At 42.8% G+C, this 22,802-nt stretch overlaps 3 protein-coding genes across 3 annotated transcripts; all 3 read right to left on the bottom strand.

Moving 5' to 3' along the window:
• Positions 1 to 356: 356 nt before the first annotated feature.
• Positions 357 to 2,821, bottom strand: prl2 (prolactin 2). The gene is given in 8 exon segments (XM_056416184.1): positions 357 to 561; positions 686 to 763; positions 765 to 826; positions 828 to 871; positions 982 to 1,058; positions 1,203 to 1,336; positions 1,338 to 1,408; positions 2,815 to 2,821. Coding segments are annotated over 8 exon segments (678 nt in total).
• A 580-nt stretch (positions 2,822 to 3,401) lies between these two features.
• Positions 3,402 to 4,944, bottom strand: szl (sizzled). Its single transcript, XM_056417704.1, has 4 exons — positions 4,664 to 4,944; positions 4,369 to 4,535; positions 4,129 to 4,221; positions 3,402 to 3,712 (listed from the first exon to the last, which is right to left on the bottom strand). Exons 1-4 carry the CDS (start codon positions 4,942 to 4,944, stop codon positions 3,402 to 3,404), a joined length of 852 nt encoding a protein of 283 aa, XP_056273679.1.
• A 4,194-nt stretch (positions 4,945 to 9,138) lies between these two features.
• On the bottom strand, positions 9,139 to 18,936 carry mov10l1 (Mov10 like RISC complex RNA helicase 1). Its single transcript, XM_056417705.1, is given in 26 exon segments — positions 9,139 to 9,221; positions 9,629 to 9,720; positions 9,819 to 9,959; positions 11,019 to 11,126; positions 11,339 to 11,488; positions 11,617 to 11,790; positions 11,952 to 12,098; positions 12,285 to 12,384; positions 12,481 to 12,602; positions 12,813 to 12,959; positions 13,195 to 13,422; positions 13,591 to 13,712; positions 14,402 to 14,457; positions 14,569 to 14,660; positions 14,767 to 14,837; positions 14,946 to 15,123; positions 15,478 to 15,607; positions 15,822 to 16,007; positions 16,247 to 16,315; positions 16,442 to 16,564; positions 16,859 to 16,999; positions 17,115 to 17,302; positions 17,526 to 17,638; positions 18,182 to 18,341; positions 18,516 to 18,695; positions 18,826 to 18,936. Coding segments are annotated over 26 exon segments (3,357 nt in total). The 3' UTR covers positions 9,139 to 9,193.
• Positions 18,937 to 22,802: the final 3,866 nt, after the last annotated feature.

Genomic DNA, 22,802 nt, shown 5'->3' with positions numbered 1-22,802 from the left:
CACTTTGATGATTCTTACTGTTTAGGGCTCTCGGAAATTAAACCTATCTACATCTACCATTTCTATGAATATGTATATATAAATATATATATATATATATATATATATTTATATATATATATATTTGTATATATATATATATACATATATTTGTATATATATAGCTTGTGTTCTCCTTTAAGAAAAATATTATCAGCAACTATGAAGGTTTACTTCATGTTTGTATTCATATTTAATGCTCAATGATCTATAACAATATTACTGCAAGAGGCACTCATAATCCTTGACAGTAAAAACACACATTACATCTAAGTAACAATACGTGTAATTAAAAGCAAACACATAAACACAGTTTTCTATTCCAGACCAATGTAACGATACACCGCTTCAATATCACTAACACTCCAGTCCAGATGATCTTTTACTTTGTTGGAGTCGAGGAGGTGCCGATGGTCCATTGAGTTGAGTTCTCCTTGTTTGAGGAAGGAGGAGGCCGAAGAAGGGACCAGACTCCCAGGAGAGATATAACCCACACTGTGAACAAGCTCTCCCAACCAGCCGCTTCCCCTGGGGTAGACGGAGGAAAAATCGAGGTTACAAAATTAATTATTTCAGTATGTGACGGATGGAATCAAGAGTTAACTTACACTCAATACAATCACTGTTAGATATCCCCACACAACACAAAAGTAAGTGCACTGTTACCTTTTCAGCCATTATTGCTGCCCCCTCCCTCAGATCATGCACCATGTCCCTGATCTCAGTGGTTGAAGTCGTTATTCGGCTCCTGGGACATGCTCCGGTGGAGTTGAGCGAGGGGTGGGGGGGTCACCCCACCCAAGCTGCCTCGGGATCAACTCTCACAATTGTTCTCTCTGCACGTGAAATAGTTGCTACAATAACGAGGTGATGGAGTACAACTTTATATTATCTCCGACGAGACGCAGTGACATCGGTAATATCAGGAACATGATCGCTCACCCCTGGAACTTTGTGCATCCTCCTTATCGCCTGGTGTGAGTTTGAAATATGTGTGGCACCTCTGTTTTCCTACGAGGGTATTATTGCTCCTGCAATATGGACCCACACACACATAGCATGCGTAGTGATATCAGGGCTTTAAAAAAGCCGACACCAACCCCGGTGATTGATGGTGGATGAATGGTGGTCCAGAGGTTGATGGATGGTGATGGATGATCGATGTCAGAGTGGAAATAAAAGAACTCACAAACTCACAGTGCAGATCACTGGAGATGCCGTGCATTCTTAAGGACCGCTGTATGACCCCGATGAAGAGTTCTACAAGAGAAGGAGCACGGCATCCAGTCTGCCCCAGAGGCACAGATCGGGGCAGAGAAAACCCGCGTGGAGGGCTGCAGGTACAGCAGGGTGAGAACAGCAAAGAAACCTGACAGGGGGGAGGGGGGGGTGAAACAAAACATGTACACTACCGTTTAAAAGTTTGGGGTCACTTAGAAATGTCTTTATTTTTCAAAGAAAAACACTGTTTTTTAAATAAAGATAACATTAAATTAATCAAAAATACACTCTATACATTGTTAATGTGGTAAATTAATATTCTAGGTGGAAACGTCTGGTTTCTTATGAAATATCTCCAGAGGTGTATAGAGGCCCATTTCCATCAACTGTCACTCTAGTGTTCTAATGGTACATTGTGTTTGCTAATCGCCTTAGAAGACTAATGTCTGATTAGAAAACCGGTGCAATTATGCTAGCACAGCTGAAAACAGTTATGCTGGTGATATAAGCTATACAACTGGCCTTCCTTTGAGCTTGAAGTTTGAAGAACAAAATTCATACTTCAAATATTAATCATTATTTCTAACCTTGTCAATGTCTTGACTATATTTTATATTCATTTGATAAATAAAAGTGCGATTTTTCATGGAAGACACGAAATTGTCTGCGTGACCCCAAACTTTTGAACGGTAGTGTACATAGAAGCTTTTGGTTTTGATTTCCTCATCTTGCCAGCTTTCCCTGTTTCATGGTTCTTTTTCCTGCAGTGAAGAACCAGATGATGATGGGAAGACATCTTTTCTTTTCCCACCAGAGCTCCTCCAGAGGAAGTCAACTCGTACTGGGATGACGTTGCTGATTAAAGAAATTCGGAGCGTGACAATGTAATTCTTCTCTTTCCACGTCCCGTGCTTCGGTTCGGACGACAAACTATAAATTGGCTTAATTCAGTCCTTTAATTTGATGGATATTTTTGAATCTAGGAGATAAAAACTATGCTTCTCTTAAGTGCAATAAGGGGGAAAAAAATACAAAAACAGATGCAGGATCCCCACTGCCTGATATAACTGATCCATATAAAAGTCACATGTCTTGCTGTAGCAGTACATCCAAAGCATGATAAATAAAATCAATACAAGCCTAATTGTGGCATCTAACAATATCAAAATCTTTAAAAGCATTCAGCACTTTCACATTTATTATAAACTCCAACACATCACGTGTCAGGAGGAGCACTACATACAGATGAATGGAAATCATAAAAGTATAGAACGAGCCCCGCTGTTCAACGACCCGCGCTCCAACGGTTCAGCCCGGTGGTGAAAACACGACTATTGTGATGCAAAGTGAGTGATTTGTCTTCTCATTAGCGCGACATCGTGGGCCGGAGACCACAGGTCATCTCCAGAGAATGAATCGCTCTACAGTTGTCTTCTACAGAACCACTTTCCATAATCACGCAAGGACCGATACAAAAAATTGCAATGCGCAATATCATAAAGTGACGTTTTTGAGCAAAAAAGGGGATAAAATACAATTTTTTTATTGCGTTACACGTCATCTCCGAGCACTTTTTAATGCTTGCAATGAAAAGGAAGGGGGGGGGGGGGGTGCATGGCACTATAATGGAGAACCAGTGCTCGTGCTTCTCCATTAGTGTGCCACCTTGTGGAGGAACGAGTGATCAGGCAAGAGGGCCACACATCATGACTACAACCCCGTCGTTGCTAAGCAACACTGTCGACACAATCGTTGCCAATAAAACATTACGCATACAACAGTATAGTTCTGCAACATTTTATTTGTCATCTTTTACCACACACAAAAAGGATGTCATAAATAAACCAATATCCTTCAAGAAAATAGAATCTACAATCGATTTACATTAATTCATACTATGTACAGGTTTGAGTGCGTTTCTATTCCTGTGTGCTGTCGGAGCAGGGGCGAGTTAGGGAGAGGGAGGCAGAGTCTCCCCAACACCCGATGCGGAGAAACTCTCAATCTCGTCTTCGATCACACGTGTTTTATGCGTGGAATCGCACGACAAAACGTGTTGTTGTGCGAGTCCACGCTTCAAAAAAAAAAACGCACATTCAGAGCTCCGAGTTTTTTTTTTACTCGCGAGCTTCCAAGTCGATTCAACATCTGTGGTGCTTCCACTTGCGAATGGCCGCCGCGATGCCGGCGTCCTTTTTTTGCCACGGGAAGAGGAGGGTGAGGGCGAGGGTGCCGTCGGGCTGCACGGAGCCGGTCAGCACGTAGAGCTGCGAGCGGCCGGGGCGGACCAGCGCCGCGGCGCAGCGGAGGTTGATGAGCAGCCACTGCCGGAGGAGGTGGCGCGTGTCGTACGGCAGCAGAGGGCCCTGGCGGACGAACTCGACCCGGCCCTCGATGCCGTACTCCGGCTCGCCCATGGGGAGGCGGCGCCGATGAAACCTGGCAGTCACGGCTGAGGAGGAGAGGAGGAGGAGAAGAATTAATCATCTGGTTTGGAGATATACGCACGATTATAATAAACATAAACATGCCCATACGTGTTGAAACAGGGGTCATACACATGTTGACCGATGGGTTTCCAGGACTTTAAACAGCATTTCAATGACCAAACATTTTGTGAAATGAGTATACCTTACACATTCTTCCACAGACACAAATAAATAAGACATTAGTTTGATTAAAAGAATACATATTTCTATGAATGTTTATTCTTTTAATCAAACTGCGTGAATGAACATATGAATATAACAAATTTCAAAGACTTTTCCAAAACTTTTGGGAGTTAATTTTTTTCTGAGAGTTTCCCAGGCCTGGAAATAAAATGTCAGGTTTTCCATGACCCTCCGATCCCTGTGAAAGGAAACTTACCAAAGTCATGCTGGCAAAAACTCTCCAGGACTCTTTTAGTTGCAGGAGCCTCTTCCACAGAGGGGCAGTTTTGGCAAGCGGGTTTGGGAATGTCTGCGATAACAAAACAAAAAAACAGAATTCAACACAACTGCAGGGCGTACAGTATTTAAAGGAAACTTAAAAGAGCGAGCACATGGAAGGCCCGTTTACAGGAAGGTGAAACCCAGTTCTTATGACGAGTCCGTGGTCCATGCATACCTTTGGTAAAGTGGTTGAACTTTGTGTGGTGAGAAAGGCAGATGTCTTGCTCGGCAGGAAAGCGGTCACAATCAAGCGCCTCGGGCCACGAGTGACCCTGGCAGGCGAGCACCGGGGCACAGCTGTCCCTCACTGCCACACACAGACTCCGGCACGGTTGAATAAATCTGCAGGAGAGATTAAAAAATGTAAAAAAATGTTATACAGTGAATGCAAACATACTGCAATAACGATCGAAATGAAGAGTGTTTTCGCAAAGTTTACATTGAAAAAAAAAAGAGCCCCATCTCCTTACGTGTCGAGGCAGACGGGCGCGATGATGGAGCAGAGGAAGGCCTGGGCTTCAGGGTGGCAGCCGGTCTGCAGCAGAGGCCTCCAGTCCTCTGACCGCGGCACCACCTCGGCCTCCAGGTTGCTGTGGCCCAAGAAGTTGGGCAGCCGCATCTCGGAGTATCCCACATCCTTGCAGACTTTCATCTGCTGGGGGATGGTGACGCAGCGAGTGGACTGGCTCATGTCGAAGGGCACGGCGCGGCACGCCACGGTCAGGAGAGCCGCGGTGAGGAACACAGCCATGCCGAGAGAGTCCACGAGGGAGATGGATGAGTTTCTTGCTTTTCTTCTTTTTTTACCCGAGGTTGCTTGGTGGTCAGAGAAGACTCTTCTGTCCTTGAATGGCCGTCGGAGCTGCCGCTGCTCACTTTATATACAGCAAGGTCAGCCAGCCCCATCAGCCTGAGTCTGTTATCAACTACCTATCAAAGACGCAGAGACGATGGAGACAACGGCTTGTTTTGTGATGACTGCAGACGGGGGGAGGGGGGGGCGGGGTAATAAGCAGTTGGAGGGTGTGTGTGTGTGTGTGTGTGTGTGAGAGAGGGGGCACAATGGGCAATCAGGGCCCAGCTTTCACTAACTGAAGCCCAGTCGCAGCATCTGCTTCATTTGCTTTTATAGGTCCAGGGAGAAAACTATAGCGTGAACACCTCATGAAGAATAAGTTTAAAAAGTCCAATAAGTTAAAAAAATAAATCCAATATGCTGCTACATATGCAGAGTGTTACGTACATATGCTGCAGTGTTTGCAAAAGTTCATGTTATTTTGACCACTCCCAGTAATATGTTTGCTTTTTTTTTAGCACAGTAAGTGAAATTTGCTTGAATTGGCTGATATATAAAAACCACCAAATCCCATAAAGAGGCTTTAAAAAATAAAATAAAATAAAAAACCCTCTCTGAAAGTTCCTTGAGAAATAAATTGGAGGTTTCTGGAGACAGACGGGCAGTCTCCTTCATATTGCCGGGCCTCTTTCATGTGTCCCCGCTTTCTAATTGCAGGGTTTCATCGGCAGAGCCTCCCGTCCTCATTAGCAAAGCAGAGCCTCTGTCGGCTCACCTGGCTTTGATCTCCCAATAACACAAACTCACAGCCACATGCAAAACACTATTCGCCTCCCTCTTCGGGCGTATCGCTTTCATGCGTCGCCAACAAAGAAGTCCCGGCATCTTCCGCCGCTGTCCATTCTCCACACACAGATCTGTTTTATATATACACTACCGTTCAAAAGTTTGGGGTCACCCAGACAATTTCGTGTCTTCCATGAAAAATCACACTTTTATTTATCAAATGAATATAAAATATCGTCAAGACATTGACAAGGTTATAAATAATGATTAATATTTGAAGTATTAATTTTGTTCTACAAACTTCAAGCTCAAAGGAAGGCCAGTTGTATAGCTTATATCACCAGCATAACTGTTTTCAGCTGTGCTAGCATAATTGCACAAGGGTTTTCTAATCAGACATTAGTCTTCTAAGGCGATTAGCAAACACAATGTACCATTAGAACACTGGAGTGATAGTTGATGGAAATGGGCCTCTATACACCTATGGAGATATTTCATTAGAAACCAGACGTTTCCACCTAGAATAGTCATTTACCACATTAACAATGTATAGTGTGTATTTTTGATTAATGTTATCTTTATTGAAAAAACAGTGCTTTTCTTTGAAAAATAAAGACATTTCTAAGTGACCCCAAACTTTTGAACGGTAGTGTATATATATACACACACACACACTCGAGAACAAGTCCACGCAATAAAGACATAAAACATAAATGTTTCTTCCCACCGTATATCAGTATTTTTGATTTGCCTGGAGCTCATTTGATAACTAACCAGAGCAACATCTGCTGCGAGGTAAACACTCTCAAGTCATAACGTGCCAACGTCCCATTCAAGATGCAGACCGGGGCCACAGACATACGTGCTAATGTGTCCCGTTCCCTCCGTCTCGTGTACTCGAGCCTCTTCATCCAACAATAGGACGACGTAACAGCAGCAACGGATTTGTTTGTATGTCGTCCGTCTCCAGATTCAGATGTATATCTGGAGCCGATGCCTCTGGGCCTTTTTTTGTGTTGTTTTTCAAGGACTTTCCCCTCATGAATCAGAGGTCTCTATCCCGCCCAGCCTGCCACGCTCCTTGTGGAGTCAGACATGCCAAAATAAACCCAACAGGGTTCTTACACATTTTGACCAATAGATTTCCAGGACTTTTCCATGACTTTTAACCAAATTTCCATGACCAAACTGAAATCTCGGTATAAACATGAACATTTAAAAAAAATGTAGCATATTGAGAGCGTACGCCGGCTTATTTTTTTGAGCGTCTTTCTTTAAATATTGAATCGGGTCAAAATGACCCGAAGGCAACACAAGGGTTAAAAAACATATTAATTATTTCAAACTCGGCGTAAACGAACATGTGATTATAACAAATTTCGATGACTTTTCCAAAACTTTTATGATTTAAGTTTTTTCCATGACTTCTCCAAAACTTTTATGATTTAAGTTTTTTCCATGACTTTTCCAAAACTTTTATGATTCAAGTTTTTTCCATGACTTTCCAGGCCTGGAAATGACCATTTTTAAAATTCCATGACTTTTCCAGGTTTTCCATGACCGTACGAACCCTGAAACCCAATTCTAGTTGAGCCCTGCTCTTGTTTCTGGGCCCGTGTGCCAGCCCCCGTCAGCAGCAGCAGAGACCGCGTCCAGGCAGCCGGCCGAGCCGGCCCTCCATCGGCTCCCAGCTCAGCCAACTTTTACGGCCCGATCTGATGAGCGGAGGCTGGTTCCAGTCCGGGTAGACGAGTGCAGCCCGCGAGAGGGGACTAACTGGGCAATTAGAGTCACAGACCAATTTAGGAGAACAATAGGTCCACACATTTAACAAGCAGGAGCCCAGCAGGGGCCTGTTGTCGGGCCTAATGGCGGCCCTGTAGACACTGTGTCTGTGTTGGTAATGCGTTGCCTGCCCCTGCCTTAGTTAATGAGACGGTGATACGCGGAGGAGATAAAGAGCCGGGCACCTGTCTGTCAGTCACGCTTCACCTCGGAGATGGACAGCAGAAGTGCTGCAGCTCACCGTCCAGCGGGAACTAAACAGATGTTTCTTCCTTTTTACAGGTTCGACGTCATAATGTTCACTGGGTTGGTTTCCACAGTGCCGGCTTTCACATTTTGGGCTGAATATCAGGCCAAATTTAAAAAACGAATTAAAGTAAAATCACATCTTCTAGCATTCAAACCAGACCGTAGCCTCGTTTTACTAATTCAGTTCCGATTCAGCAGCAGAAGTTGCACCGGGAGCTTTTCTTTTCGCAAAGATTCAGAGAAATGTAAAAGGTCTCATTCTAAGATGAGAACTTTTAGAAACAGGCGACATTTCCCTTTAGAACACGACTATCCTGCTTGTACCGAGGACCAAAACATGACTCGTCTAAACTTCTCTCTCCACGTCAAAAATCAATAAAGTCCCTGGATTTAGGAATCTTCTCTGCTGGCGCACGTCACGCTGCTCATATTTATTTATCTCGAGTGAGACAGCATGCCGACTGAGTCTTATTTACAACGAAGACACGGTTGATCCGTTTTTACACCAAGTAAACAAATCATTATCATTATCCGTCACAGCTGTAGAGAGAAATATTTTCCTTTTAAGCTGAAAGTAGAGATGAAAGACTGTATTAGAGGATCTCCAGAAAGGAGCATGTGGCTGGCGGGGCCCCCGACTTCAAACACGACCCCTTATCAAGTCGTCCCGCTTCACTACCCAGCAAAACAAAGAGGTTTGCAGACGCTGAAGTCAGCATCCAGAATCATTTGCATAGCATGTCTTCCGTTGTGGGAATCCTTCCTTCATAAAGTACAGTCTGAGTGAACGCCTGAGACACATCAAAGACAGAGCTGCAAAGCGGGGGGGGGGGGGGGCTTGCCTTCCTTCCAACACAGTGAACTCAGATGAAAGCTGTCTCCTCCGAGCACATCAGAGACTCATTAACTTAAGAGATTGATCCCCCCCCCATCCCACTGGGCTCCAGCAGGACTGACAGTCCCGTGCAGACCGTCAGTAGCACTCAGTTGTCACATCCAGCAGACGCTGCCACGCCGAGACGAGCAGACAGCCCCCGGAGAAACCAGACGGCTGCAGATCAAGTGGTGAAAGTTAAAAACATTGTGTGTATAATCTCACGTTCGACAGAGATTTGCACAAGATTGCGCAGCAGCCTGGGCAGATGAACAACGCCTCAATACCACGACGCCCTTCACAACAATCCAACCGATACAAGGTCGTGCTATTGTCAAATCTCACGCAGAGTCAAGCACGTGAACTGAATAATCACAGGACACAGGAATAATCGTGCAGTTATTGATCTTTATTTCTCCCCCCCCCCCCGGCATGGAACTGCATTTTGCATTCACAGAAAGATATTTTCAAACAAATTCAGTGAACATGCTGCCGTGACGTCGTCGTCCTCTATGCGGTCCTCTGCTGCTCTGCAGCGCTGTGAAGACAAAGGAGGAGGCGCTTAAAACACGACCGGTTGGTCTTTATCAGCTCCTTGCATGTACACATCACAAAAAAGTATGCTAAATAAATTAGAAGTTGCTTTTACTTTCCATAAAATGTTACCAAACTAAAAACGAGAAGAGTAAATGTTACCATTAAATAATCGGTTTACAGTAGTTGTGCGTGGTATTACCCGTCTGACTCATCGAGTCATGACGTTTTAAATCCAAATTACGCACGTCTTGATTGTATCGAGTGTCAGAATAACTTATTAAAAGCAGTTGGGTCAGAACAGTTTTATTGGATTACAGTCCACCGTACAGGTGGACTAAATAAAGCAGCCAGTGAGTGTAAATATCCTTTATGCACGAGGACAATGTGACGGATGACCAGTGTACATACATCTCAGAGTCTCTGAGGAGGGGAGGGGGGTCACAGCCCAGATACGCCCCGTTGATGAAGCAGTACTGCAGTAGAGCCCTGAAGCAAAGATCCTGTAGAGGAATCAAGGCATTTTAAGTATTCAAAAGCTCATAATTAACAAAAAATACATGTTTAATAAAACCGAGACTCAACGGGTTTCCTCCCTCACCTTGATGAGGACGTGGGGGTTTCCCACCAGCAGGAGGAGGGCTTTGGGACGAGTGATGGCCACGTTGAAGCGTTTGGGGTTGGACAGAAAGCCGAGCGCAGCCTGCAAATCATCACTCTCGACCGATTCATTTGAGCGCACCTATATTATAGAGGGAACGCAATGAACCGAGTAATATATGGAATAAACTATGGGAACATTATGTTTGGGACATTTTAAATGAACACAATCGGACTTGATCCAAATTATTATTATTAATGACTCTCTTAATCTAAATAGTTTAGCTTTAAACCATCGTTCTTGGCATTTAGCCTTCTGAAAGCAGTCGATGATGTCGTTTCCGCTCGCCGCACACAAAGGGGAGGCACCATAAATTACAATTATACAACCACAAATACAAAATGCTATTTTGGGGTGATGACATCAGACATTTGATGTGGCACTCAAAAGCTCAATCCCAAGCTTCACATATAAAGAAATGACATTTGATACGGCCCTACCCATAACATTTACTACTCTTGTGGAGCACACGGTTTAATGAGCAGGCATCAGGAGAACAAGATGCTGGTTTGTACTTCAGGGCTGAATATTCACTCCTGCTGACCGACGGGGCTCAGCAGGGAGACACTCAACCAGAAACATCTTTTTAAAGTTAAGCTCATGAATAAATAGTTTAGACCTGATCTAAAACATTTGACTGAGGCAGATCTTGCTCAGAAGGTCAAGGAACAGAAATTATTGTTTCCTTGTCCGTCTTTACCTCCATAGTCACCAGAGCCTAGAGCTTTTAAACCATCTTTAAGATTAAAAAAAAGTAATTAAAAAAACGGGGAGGATTCTGAGAAATATTCTTAACCTCAAGTTACTCGGCATAGTTTTAGTTTAAGCTGTGATGGATAAAGCTGCTGTTTTTTTCAGACTGAAACAATGAATGTACTTAAAGTATGTTGCCCTTATTTACCAGGATCTCAGAAACTGCAACACTTGTATTGGCTAAACATTAGTGCAACTTCTCACCCATAGGAAACTACACTGACGATCACATGGTGGCGCTAACAACAACAACAACAACATCAATGTTGTTCTGCAACAGCCGAGCTGAACCATCTGGATGTCCCACCACCTCAAGTTTGTCCAGAACGAATAGTTTTCAGGATTCAGAATTCTAACCTCTATTACCCAAATTCTATTTTTGCCTACCGTAGACATGATGATGACCAGGAACTCTTGTCCTTGGAACTCCTCCACGGAGCCCACTTTGATGTCAGACAGGCCGACCTTAGCCAGCAGCACTCGAATCTTCTCACACTGGAGAATAAGAAAACAAGGACACCGCTTGGTTACAACATGCAAGCACTTAAAAAAGCCATTTACGCTACCTTGGAATTAAATGTGTTGCACAGAAATAGTCCCCCCCCCCCCCCCCCCCACTGTACCAACATGGAAAACAAAAGGACATCTCACATTTGTAACTAATGTCTAATAAACACACATTTTGCAAATGAACCATGCAGTCTTACTTGTTTCCTGTAGGGGGCGATGATGCCAATGTCAGAGGCGCCCACCGGGTTGTAGAGCTTCTTTGCCAGCTGGCAGCAGTAGATCATGACCTGCACAGCCTCCACTGGGTTGAACCATGACGGGTTGTTACCTTCCCTCATTTCTGTGCCCTAGGGCAGAAGAAAATCCGGAGAATGAAGCAGAATTTTCCAGCAAATTGAATAAGCCCAGCATGGTATACATGTTTCAGACATAACTGGTGCTCTTAAAGATCCTCACACGAATAAAGACCACTCACCCTAACGCCATGGAAGAGGAGTGGGAAGTCTTTTTTGGGCAGAGTTTTCCACTTGCAGAGAGTCTCCACTATGGCCCGAGGTGCTTTAAAACACAGTTCGTTCTTGTAGAAGAGCTTGGAGGGCAGCGTGAGCAAGGCCTCATGAGAACGGTAATTGTAGATCAGCTTTGTTACCTGTAGTAGTAAAAGACCAGCTTTATAATTATTCTCCGCAGAATTCTTCTAAAAGGAGTTATTGGCATTAACAATGGTACTCATGTACACACAGACACACAATATATGTCATCAAGTGCCACGAAGAGATCAAAGTTAAAAAAGGTTTGCAGTTCACCAACCAGCTTAGGGTTGTATCCCCAGTCATGTCTGGAGTACAGCGAGTTAGCCATCAGCCTTTCCAACATAGACACCCCGAAGCCAAAGGCAGAGGCCAGCTTGGACTTCACGATTGGACCCAGCTGACAGGGGTCACCGGCCAACACGATCTAAGCGTGTGAGAGAGGAAAAGTCGTTATCAATAAATAAAAAAACTCAGTTTTTTGGGGATCCACACTAGAAACATAGCTCGTGAAAAAGACCTCCGATACCCAGTTCTGACACGCCTGCACACAGAACAGAAGCACTGGACAAGGCCATTAAGATGTGCATGTAGTCAGTGTGTTTGTGCTGACCTGTCCATCTCTCTCAGACATAAAACTCATCGGGATCAGGGACTCTGGCTCTGTGGCCTGGCCGGCTTCATCCAGGAACACGTGGGTAAAATGTCCCACTCTGAGGAAAAACAAATCCACATGTTATGAACTGAGGTATGAGAAAGAAGACGAGACACAAGCTGCTCTAGGATCAGTACCACAGCCCAGGTCTTACTGTAGTCCGATGTTATGGAACATGCCAGCGCTGCAGCAGGTGCTGACCACAATCCTGTGAAAAGAGGCATGGCGGATGTCCTCTCCTGCCTTTGAGTAAAGTCTCAGCACTTCTGGGATGGACTAAGAAAGAAGAAGAAAAAAGGCGATAAAGCAATGAACTAAAGGCAGATGCAGACGGAGCACGTCATCACAACCTCATCAATTATTCAAAAAGTTTTTACCGACAATTGTACCGCCCACCCTGGTGGCAAATGGCGGTGGCATCTGTACAGATCCTACTGCACAGAGCATGCACATTTTCCTTTTGATCATGCACACTTGAAAATGTACCTCTTCCTGTCGAGAGGATGCGTTGACGCGGGCCAAACTTGCAGCATGCAGGAAACCACTGTCATGTAGGCGGATGCAGACGAGGTCAGCAGCACTGTTGGAAGGAGTACATACGAGGACCCGACTGCTGGGCAGAAAGTGGTACAGCTGGAGGTGGAAAGAAGCGTATCAAACAAAGTCATTTGATACTTTTATTCGTCTGATAAATACGTTGTGTTATTGATCTAATTCCTGTGGCCAGAAATACAACAATCTTAAAGTTATGAACTCCTACCCGGACACAAACAATAAAGGGATTCTTCAAAATTGGCTTGTTGGGAGATGCACTTTTAATGAATACAACCCCCGATGAAAAAGGAGATGTTCTATCGTAGCTCTGTACCTGTAGTACGGCCTCGATGAGGGTGATGGTCTTGCCAGTGCCTGGAGGTCCAAACAGCACGTAAGGAAGGGGCCGACACTCGCCTGCCAGGATGTTCTTCACTGCCTCCCTCTGAGGGGGGTTCAGGTCCGCGTTGAAGAAGTGCCCTATGCTGGGGATGGGTTTAGATGGCTGACTACGATCTAGAGGAGATTACACATTTGTTATTAATGTTCTCAATGTGATCGTCTATGAACAGGTACGGTTTGTATTAAATGAAAAACTAAAACGGTGTACCTTTCATCTGTGTGGCCTTTGACGTCACGCTCGAAACATTTCCATGTACCATGTCTGGAACCTGTTTACAAAATACAATTACATTGTATTCAAACTAAAATGAATGACTTTGTTAATGACATGCATTTTAATCGTTTCATCTTTCACCTCAATGTTCTCCATTGTTTTGTCCTGGTCTGGCTCCTCTATCCACTTCTCTGTCCATTGAGGCTTCTTAACAGCCAATATAGAGGGGAAGAGAACTGCACAACAATGTGAAAATGACAGCAATGTAAATCTCTTGGACTACTTTTAAAATCAACTATCATGAAAGCATACAAGAAATAAACCACGTGTGTAAATGAAAGGGTATTACCCTTGTAAATATAGAAATTGTGAATTTGTCTACTAAACTCTGCAGCCATCAAGACATTATGTCAGCAAGCAAATGCTACTAAAGACATAACATGGGATATTAAATACATCACTGGAGCAATTGCATTCTCTCTTCCTCTCATAATGGCAAACAAAAAGGATGAGGTGAGGTATAAATGTCATAGTCTCCAACCAAAGGATGGTTTTGAAATAAAGTGAATTGCTTTGCTGCGGAAATAAAGACGATCAAATGCTCACTCCTTTCTCAGAATTTAAGTTCTACTACAATTCAGATTATCAACAAATATATTGAATTCACATTTTTATTAAACATCCTTCTATAGTATAACTTTAACAGTTTTTTAAATGATACGGCGGCTTGGGAATTGCTTTAGATTTTCCATCCATGTGAATGTCAATGTGACTCTGGTATCCAAAAACAGACTGTGGCTTCCGAAGAGCACGGCATATTGCATATGATTGCATGGACAGTCAAGTTAAATCTGTCCTCTTTATCGTGTCTAAAATACCGGGAGCCAAACTGACTTAAAGCAATTTGAATAAAACCACAACTTACTCTCCCCGAACTGTTTGGTCTGGTCAAGTGCGTTGTGACACCGTTTCATGGTGGTTCTGGTGATGCAAGCCGTCAAGATTCGGGTTTTAAAACTACGACGCATTGTTTCTGAATAAAATACGAGTGCATCGCATTTATGAAATGCAAAATCCTCTTTTTTTCCTCACCTGTTATAAGTGAACTCAACATCAAGTGGCTCTCCGAGGTAGCTGCGTTGAAACTCGGAGTTCACTCTCAAACTCACATTTTCATCATGGATCTGCGTGTCAACAAAAAGAGCATGAGATTACATGTTATGCAGGCATGTGTGTTTGATAATGCAGAACATAAAAACAAATATTCAGAGTATAATAATATCTCCGTACCTCTGCGACATAACTCAGGTACTCCACGACCACGCCGTCCCTCTGTGGTTTCTTCAAAACTATTCTGTCACCTGCAGAGCAAACTTGTCAAAACCTTTCTTGTGTTGCTAAAATAAATATATATATAACGTGAACCGTTGCAATAATTCAACGAAGAAAGACAATCCAGGCCTCCTCACCTATACCGAGACTCGGTCTGCCTTCGGCCAACCCAAGGACCTCTAGGTGCAGGTAGGACACTCCTTTCCTGAGAAGGGCCCCGATGATGGTGAATTCTCTGATCTCCTTCTCGGCATGCAGCTCTTCCAGCCAGAGAAGGACCGAGAAACGCAAATGCATGTTGGACGGTGACAGCGCCTGAGCAAACGGGCACAGCGGAAGGGAAATGTGATAGTTCAGCGGATTCCTGACTTCACTGACAAGACACAGAGCAGTAGAGAACCACCGGAGCCAGTTTGAATGGATCCTCTCAATAAAGGATGGTCCTTTAATATCATACACTGTGCTCGCGTGTCCCAGAGGCTCACTCTTTTGTTAGGATACAGGAATCATATATTCATAAAGTAAATCAATATTAGTAGACTCCCTTATCCAAAATGCTTGAAAGCACCAATAATCAACATATGTACTGGGCAGGTAGCCCTAATCTGACTCTTCTGCAAATTGGACCTTATTCTACACCATCATCACTTCAAGATGATGCGAGCTCACCTCTCCGAGGCAGGGCTGAGCTACCAGCACGTCGTGCTGTGCCTCCACACAGTCTCTGAGAGCCTGGGGCAATGGATAGTTAGCTATGAAGTTCGGCAGCCGCCGCTTGAAAGACCTACAGGGGGGGGGAAATCAACATTAAAGAGTGACATAAATAATGAAGTGTTGTCATTTTTTGTAAGCTCCCTGCCTGCATAAATTACACATTTTCAATCAAATCTACCCATTGTTGATTTAATGTAACAACTTCTCAATCAGTTGTACGGTAGGTCGGACATTCATGACTAGCTTGGTGCTCTAGGTGCAATAGGAGTCAGCCGTGCGGATACCTTGGGAGGTCTTTTGGAGCAGTGACGGTGATCACGTTCGTAGTCGGCATCGTTGAGACCAGACGTACATCTCTGGAACTGTAGGGCACCGAGGGCTGCAGCAGGTTCTCCTCATTGCTGGCTACTGTGACCTCAAGGCGCCGCCCGATGGTGAAAGAGGAGAAGTGCAGCAGCAGCAGCTCAGTACAGCTTCCCAGGTTCCTGAGAAATTTCCATGGGATATATTTGTACAGAAAGAAACGACATACTAACAGGAGCGCCAAGAGATATTGGAATACAGTTTTTTATTTTGTTATATGGCAAGACAGCATGCCAGTCAGTCAAAGACTTTCCATTCTACATTTATCTTTTTGATCCGTTACTCGTCCAACTGATTCTGGTATTTAAAACATGTTACTACAAGAGTCTATAAAACAGCAACACAATTAATAATAACTTACTTTGCTTGGCAGGCCACTACAATAGACAACCTCTCTCCTGGTGGAATAGTCACATCTCTCTCCTGTCTCCTTACACCAGAGAAATGGAGAGTCTTCTTCAGCACCTCACCATTTTCTTTGTGTACCTCTTTTCCATCACCAACTTGTTTTTCTGAAGATTCAGAGCAGTTTTCAGGTTCCGAGTCGTTTTTCTGCAACGGCTGTTGTTTCTGTCCCAGTGGTGTGGAGTCTTTGACAGTAACCAGAGTGAACTGCTCCTCTGAGTCCCAGCCAGCAAAGTCACAGCACTTCAGCCTGTGGATCTCTGAACCTTTATTTCTGTTTTGAGAAAAAGATCAAGATTATATAAGACAATGTATTGTGCTACTAGTGGAAAAAATTACTTTCTGGAACAGTTATTCCAAAGCGGTCTTATTTTCTCTCAAATTTGAGATACTTGTAACAAAAGACATGTGGTGGAAATCATTTTAACAGTGGTTACAAAGATTAAAAACAATAATAATGAATGACAAGAATACAAATCATACTTCTATTTTACTGAGGTTTGCAACTTGTTATTTCATTTAGTTTGACTCTGAATGTGAATATTTTCTTTCTTCTTTGGTCACTCACTGTATCCAGAGCACCAGCTCTTGTTTGTCGCCTATCATCAGATCCACAAACCGGCCATAGTCCGTCACGTCCAGCCCACCTTTGTTTTCCAAAATACTCTCGAGTTCAGCCTGTGGGAGCTGTGTAGCAAGAACATTCCCACTGAAACAGAAATTAAAAAACAAAAACATTGAAATAGTGATTGGCATTTCTACACTACTTTTTAACATATTATATGAATCCTTATTTGCAGCCCTATTAGAAGAAAGTCCAATACCTCTGAGTGCATGGGGCCAGGCACAGGGCCCGCCAATTGTACAAGGACTGACTGCTCTCCACCATTACGAGGTTGACCAGGTGCCCTGGCAAAGGATGGTAGTGGGCAGGCAGCAGCAGAGAGTCCAGGCTGAAGAACACACTGTCCTCCACTACACCTTTTTTACCATACAGACTGGTCACATGCACCTGGAGACAGTAATTCAAAGCAGGGGAGAGGAATGAAAGAAGTCGTTAATACTTATTTATAACCAAATAAGGTATTCATACAACTCAATTGTATTAGACAGACGAGAATAGACTTTTAAGCATTAACATTATCAAAATTAAGTACAACGCCTTTTACAAATAAAACTAAAGTACTACATTGTAATAAGTGGGTGAAGTCCAAGGAATTAAATGATGCAATTACCTGGTCTAGGCGGCGGTACCGTAAAGGGACCACAGAATGCGCCTGGGTGGTCCACTTGGTAGGATTGATACAATATTTTGCTTGGACCCAGTCTCCTTTCATCGGCTCATAACCTGACAATAATGTAGGAAATTTAACATCAGCCTTCCGCCAAGTGCGACTATATTCTGGTGTGGCTGTGACTTTGTCTAATCTACTCTCAGTTTGAGAGCTCACCAAACATCAACTGTAAAAAAATAAGTCAAAAAGTGAAAAATGCCGGACAGTTCTGGTACTGAGGGACAACAGAGTAAGTTGCATCATGCAGGGTTCTTACACATTTTGACCAATGGATTTCCAGGACTTTAAACCAAATTTCCATGACCAAACTGAAATTTCGGTATAAACATGAAGAATTTAGAAATGTTGCGTATTGAGTGCGTACGCCGGCTTATAATTTGAGCATCTTTCCTTTAAAAAACATATTAGTTATTTCAAACTCGGCGTAATTATAACAAATTTCCATGACTTTTCCAAAACTTTAATGATTTAATTTTTCCCCATGACTTTTCCAGGCCTGGAAATGACCGTTTTAAAATTCCATGCCCGTACGAACCCTGATCATGGGGTCAAGAGGCTCACAATTTGAGCGTGTCAAGTAGAGTGAGAATCGGTACCTTCCCATAGACTGCAGCGTAGGAAGTACGTAGTCTGGTTTATGTAGCCCCCATCTCCATCAAAAGATGTGACTGTGCCAATGAGAGGACGCAGCTGCATATTGTCATCTTCAATGGAGGATTTCCCACCATCCTCCCAAGCATCGGCACTCTTCTCCACCTAAACGACAGGATTAAATGGTGCACGTCTGACAATTTCCATCATGATGGCCCTATTTTCCTGACTGATTCACTGTCGGTAGAAGGAACAAAAAAACTGAATGGACTACATGGAATGGACATCAATTGTATGTCGTTTGCGCATGCGCGCATGAGCGAAGCACGGGATCGTCACCCGTAAAGCCTTCCATCCCCCTTGGGCACCATCTCGTACTGCTATGCAGTTCACCAAGTCCCCCTCTTTCAGTGGCATCCCGCCCAACACCTCTCCGCTGGTGAAGTAGACCGCGCCGTCTATCATGCCGTAGTCGAGGCACAGCTGCGTGACCACGCTGCCCCGCAGGTGGCGGATCTCCTTCATGCCTTGACGAGCGAAACAAATGAGGAGCACAAAAAAAGTGAATAAATGAGTTTGAGACGCCTTGCGACACGGATGAAGCTAACTGGGGGAACTTTCTCTCACCAGCGTCATACTTTGTGGGAACCGTGCACTTACCTGGTTTCCCGGAGAAAAGGCCTTCTCCTTCTTCCACCTCCACAGTGCGCCACAATGGCGAGGCCAGCTTAGACAGCACGCACCGCACGGCAGTCAGCATGTCTGCAGAGGGGAAGCCGAGCTAACTTTAGCTTTAGCTCTAATAAACAAAAAAACAGGGTTTTTTTAATATCGCAAACATTTCGCGTTACCACCTGGCGGAATTTAACGTTAGTTGCAATATTTAAGTTACGTAAGTAACAGCTTGACAGAAAATGAGCTAGCTTAGTTGGTTAGCTAGAAAATACAATCTATTTTTTACATATTTAAGTCTAATGTTAGTTAGTTGGTAATTACCAAGTGCGACGTGAAGACGAAATTGTTGGTAACATTATTTAACGAACAAAATAAACGCGGGGTTATTTCTTCTTCTTCTTCTTCTTCTTCTTCTTTTAATTACCGTTCGTTCTCAACGCAAAACTACATCAGCGTGGCAGTGCACGTGTCGGGGAGGAGACGCTTCCGCCTCGCACTTCACGGGCACGCGTACGTACCGTGGTTCAAGACCGACGCAAACCCATGTTCCACGACGTGGAGGCGCAATGAGAAATGCACCTGACCCGAACTATCGCGGATATACTGTCCATCCCATAATGCACCGCAAACACATCCTTGTCCAGGAAAATTGTCATTTAACAAAATAAAAAATAAAATTTAATCCATTTTATGCTTTTGTTATCTTTTTTTGTTAAACTTTAAATCCTAGAAGCAATATTTATATATAATTTTTATTTTTTATCATACATCAAAAAGCTATTTGTGGTGGCAAACGCAGTTTTGACATTTTTATTCTGTGAGATGACATGATGCAAGTTTTTTTTAAAGGTGTCTATCTCCACAGGGTATCAACAGTGTAGATGAAAAATGACTCTGCTGTATATCCATATTGCTCCAGAGAACCCACTAGGAACCCTTTTGCTTTTCCAAAATTAAGGAATGCAATGCAGTATGAAATGAATTTGAAGCTCCAGCTCTCCGGCGTGCGTTTTGGATAAATGTAAGCGTTAAGGCGCCATCTGTTGACTCACTAACCGTTCCCATTCACACTCCTGCTCGTGCAAATGGACTGTTTTTTGGCATCTCGTGGAACACTTTTTCTTTGGAGGAGATTTTACATCTGGAAGGGAATCACTGACTGTACTATCTTCAGCAACACGCCGCTGCACATTCTCACTCTGCCATCACAATCACGCCTGCTATCAGCCAATTTATCCGGGGGGGGGGGGGGGGGGGCTTTTTCTCTATTTATGACACACTGTATTGAGTCATCGGTCTGCTGATCTGATGACATATTGTGAAATGTCCCCTCTGTCATTATCCTCCTCTTTTTTGTACACGCATGCGGTTAAAGTGAACGACACACAAGTCTGAAAGCCACTCAGTGTTATTTCGGTGTATTCTTGGCCAGAAAGAGCTTTTTTTGTACGACAGTGTTGCTGCCAAGCTTGATCCCTATAGTCCCCCTCTTACATCATAGTATTAGAACCATATTTCACTTTAGATTCTCACTGGGTTGTCAAATACATGGGTGTTTTTTCTTCTCGAGGGATGCCAATGGCTCAAGGGATTCAGACTATCCGTGGATAAATCATTTCAGTGTTTTAACGTAAGACTTCAGAGATTTATGTCAGGCAGCACTGCCAATGTCTAACATACAATATATCACAGACTATACACGCTAAATGTGTTTTTTATTCTGGCAGCTTCTCTATAGTTGTGAGAGCTGTCTCGCATTATGTATTCTGAAACCTATTTGGATACGTAACAGGTATGTTGGCATTCGATTTGAAAGTGCCTCTATATTTAGTTTCATAACTTTATAGAACTGAACGCATGCTGTCACTCTCCATGTGAATCTCATCCTCTGTGAAGTCTGTTAGTCAATTCAGACATATTGTTTATATATACATAGGACCCCACAGGTTTACAAATCACAAACTTGATATGACTCACTGCAGTCTTCTCCCAAATTGTAGCACGTTTTAAGATGTTGATGAACTTTTACTGTCTATTGGGCAGTAGCTACGATTTACAACTTACGATTTTTGAGTCCAAATTAGCTCAAAAGAGCTCAGAAATGAATAACAACCAACAATAAAAACACTTTCTTTCTCCTCAGAATTAAAACAAAGACAGAAAACTCTACATTCTGTTATTTAATTGTAACATTTCATATATATCTTCTAACAATATTGATGAAAATAAATAAATGAATAATAATAATAATGTAATCTGGTTCCAGCTTGCATAAAACAATGTTCAACAACACATATTTCTAAAATGTTTGAACTCCCCACCAGCACCGCTGTTATGGCTGCATGATATTAGTACTGAGGACAGTATAATCAACATAATGACATAATACACAACGATACCAAGTTGTACCAATTAAAAAGCTTTCTGAAAATCAATACCCACCAATTTCAAACAGAGCTCTAATGCATGGATATATATATTTATAGATATACATTAGGCTTGATAGATCAATATTTTAAAATGGCATTCAATAGAGAATAATGAATAAAACATGAGAATTTTTTTAATTTCAACAATGATATTAATAATACAAGAGACGGTATTATGGTCTGATGGTCTTCATGGTAATGAGGTACTTGTAGTAATGTACATAATACAGTAGACCTCACTTGCATATACAGTTGAATATTGAATCCTAGTGTTCAGTTTTTCTGAGCACATGTTGACTTAGAAATGTATATTTAAGGTTTCTTCTTGATCCTGGAAAAAGCAGATGATGAAGTAGTCAAGGTCCATTTAGTAGCTGTTCTGGAGCTTTTATTCAAAAGTAAAAGTGGGCATGATTACTGGGATTCTGGGATCTGTCTCATGCAAATGTCTGCAAGTATGCCATATTCAACCTGCCATAGAAGAAAATAAATCTCCCATAAGAGTTTTAGAAAAACAAAATAAAAGGTATACTTTGGAAAAGACTCAGCTGTCAAGTGTGTATGCGTGTAGTTAATGGGCTTGCAAAAAAAGTAGTAAAACATGCAACAACAAAAAAATCTATACGCTCTGTAGGGGAGAGCAGTTATGTTGATTTACAGCTGTTCCCAAAAAGATTTTTTTATGTCCGAGCTTTACAATTGAATTTTAAAAGTGAAAACCCATTAACATTGCATGTTATTGTTTATACATGAACCGTTTGAACCTTTTCCACAGTCGCTGCATCCACGAGTTTCATGAGCACAATTTGAGTTCCTCACATTGCAGTGACCGCACATTCACCACTAGAGGGCGGTGGCGGCCCTCTGCACCGCCGCTCCTGTGTCCCTGCTGCAGAGTGCACTCGAGGCCAAGAGAGGACTCAGATCACATACTAATCTCAGAGTCTGTGTTGCTATAACTGGACACACTACTTACCCTGTTTAATGACAACAAACGCCACGAATGCTCAGTTATCATGCCAGCTATTGTCAGGAGCACGAGGGGGAAAACAGATTCCCTCCTTCATTTTAATCAGAAAGTGATGGACATGAGCCGTGACCTCCCTCTCTGTAATTAGCAGCTGGAATACACAAGCGTATAAACAAGTAGCAATACAGTCAACACAATCTGATTGTTTGAACACAGCACGTTATCTTCTAAGGGAGCCTGTAAATAAAGAACAGTCGGCGTATCGCCAATATCACAAACAATAAGCGTGTAAATAAAATGTTTCACAGTCATTTGAAATGATACAGAACTGAGACAATACACAAAACTAATAAACTAAATATGTTCACATCATTATATCTATTTGGACTATGTGCTTTTTCTTTATAGTTGCAAAATTATGTTGTCGTTAAAGGAGCATCTCTCCAAACTTTATTTAGTATATACATATATTTATATATTGAATATATAAATACTTTATTCAACATATATTCTGGTTTCCCCCACAACAAATTGTATTAGTTCTATATATTA

This window comes from Pseudoliparis swirei, chromosome 6 (genome assembly GCF_029220125.1).
Source record: "Pseudoliparis swirei isolate HS2019 ecotype Mariana Trench chromosome 6, NWPU_hadal_v1, whole genome shotgun sequence".
Taxonomy (NCBI): Eukaryota; Metazoa; Chordata; class Actinopteri; order Perciformes; family Liparidae; genus Pseudoliparis; species Pseudoliparis swirei.
The sequence above is the reverse complement of the archived record's forward strand: the minus strand, read 5'-3'. Positions and strand labels throughout refer to the sequence as shown.

Bases quoted from the DNA above. Each gene is read 5' to 3' on its own strand.
- szl (XM_056417704.1), bottom strand. From the start codon at position 4,944: ATGGCTGTGTTCCTCACCGCGGCTCTCCTGACCGTGGCGTGCCGCGCC. The intron at 4,536-4,663 runs GTAAGGAGATGG...TCTCTCCTGCAG, and splicing joins GCGCCCGTCTGCCTCGACAC to ATTTATTCAACCGTGCCGGA. The intron at 3,713-4,128 runs GTAAGTTTCCTT...TCTCCTCCTCAG, and splicing joins TTTTTGCCAGCATGACTTTG to CCGTGACTGCCAGGTTTCAT.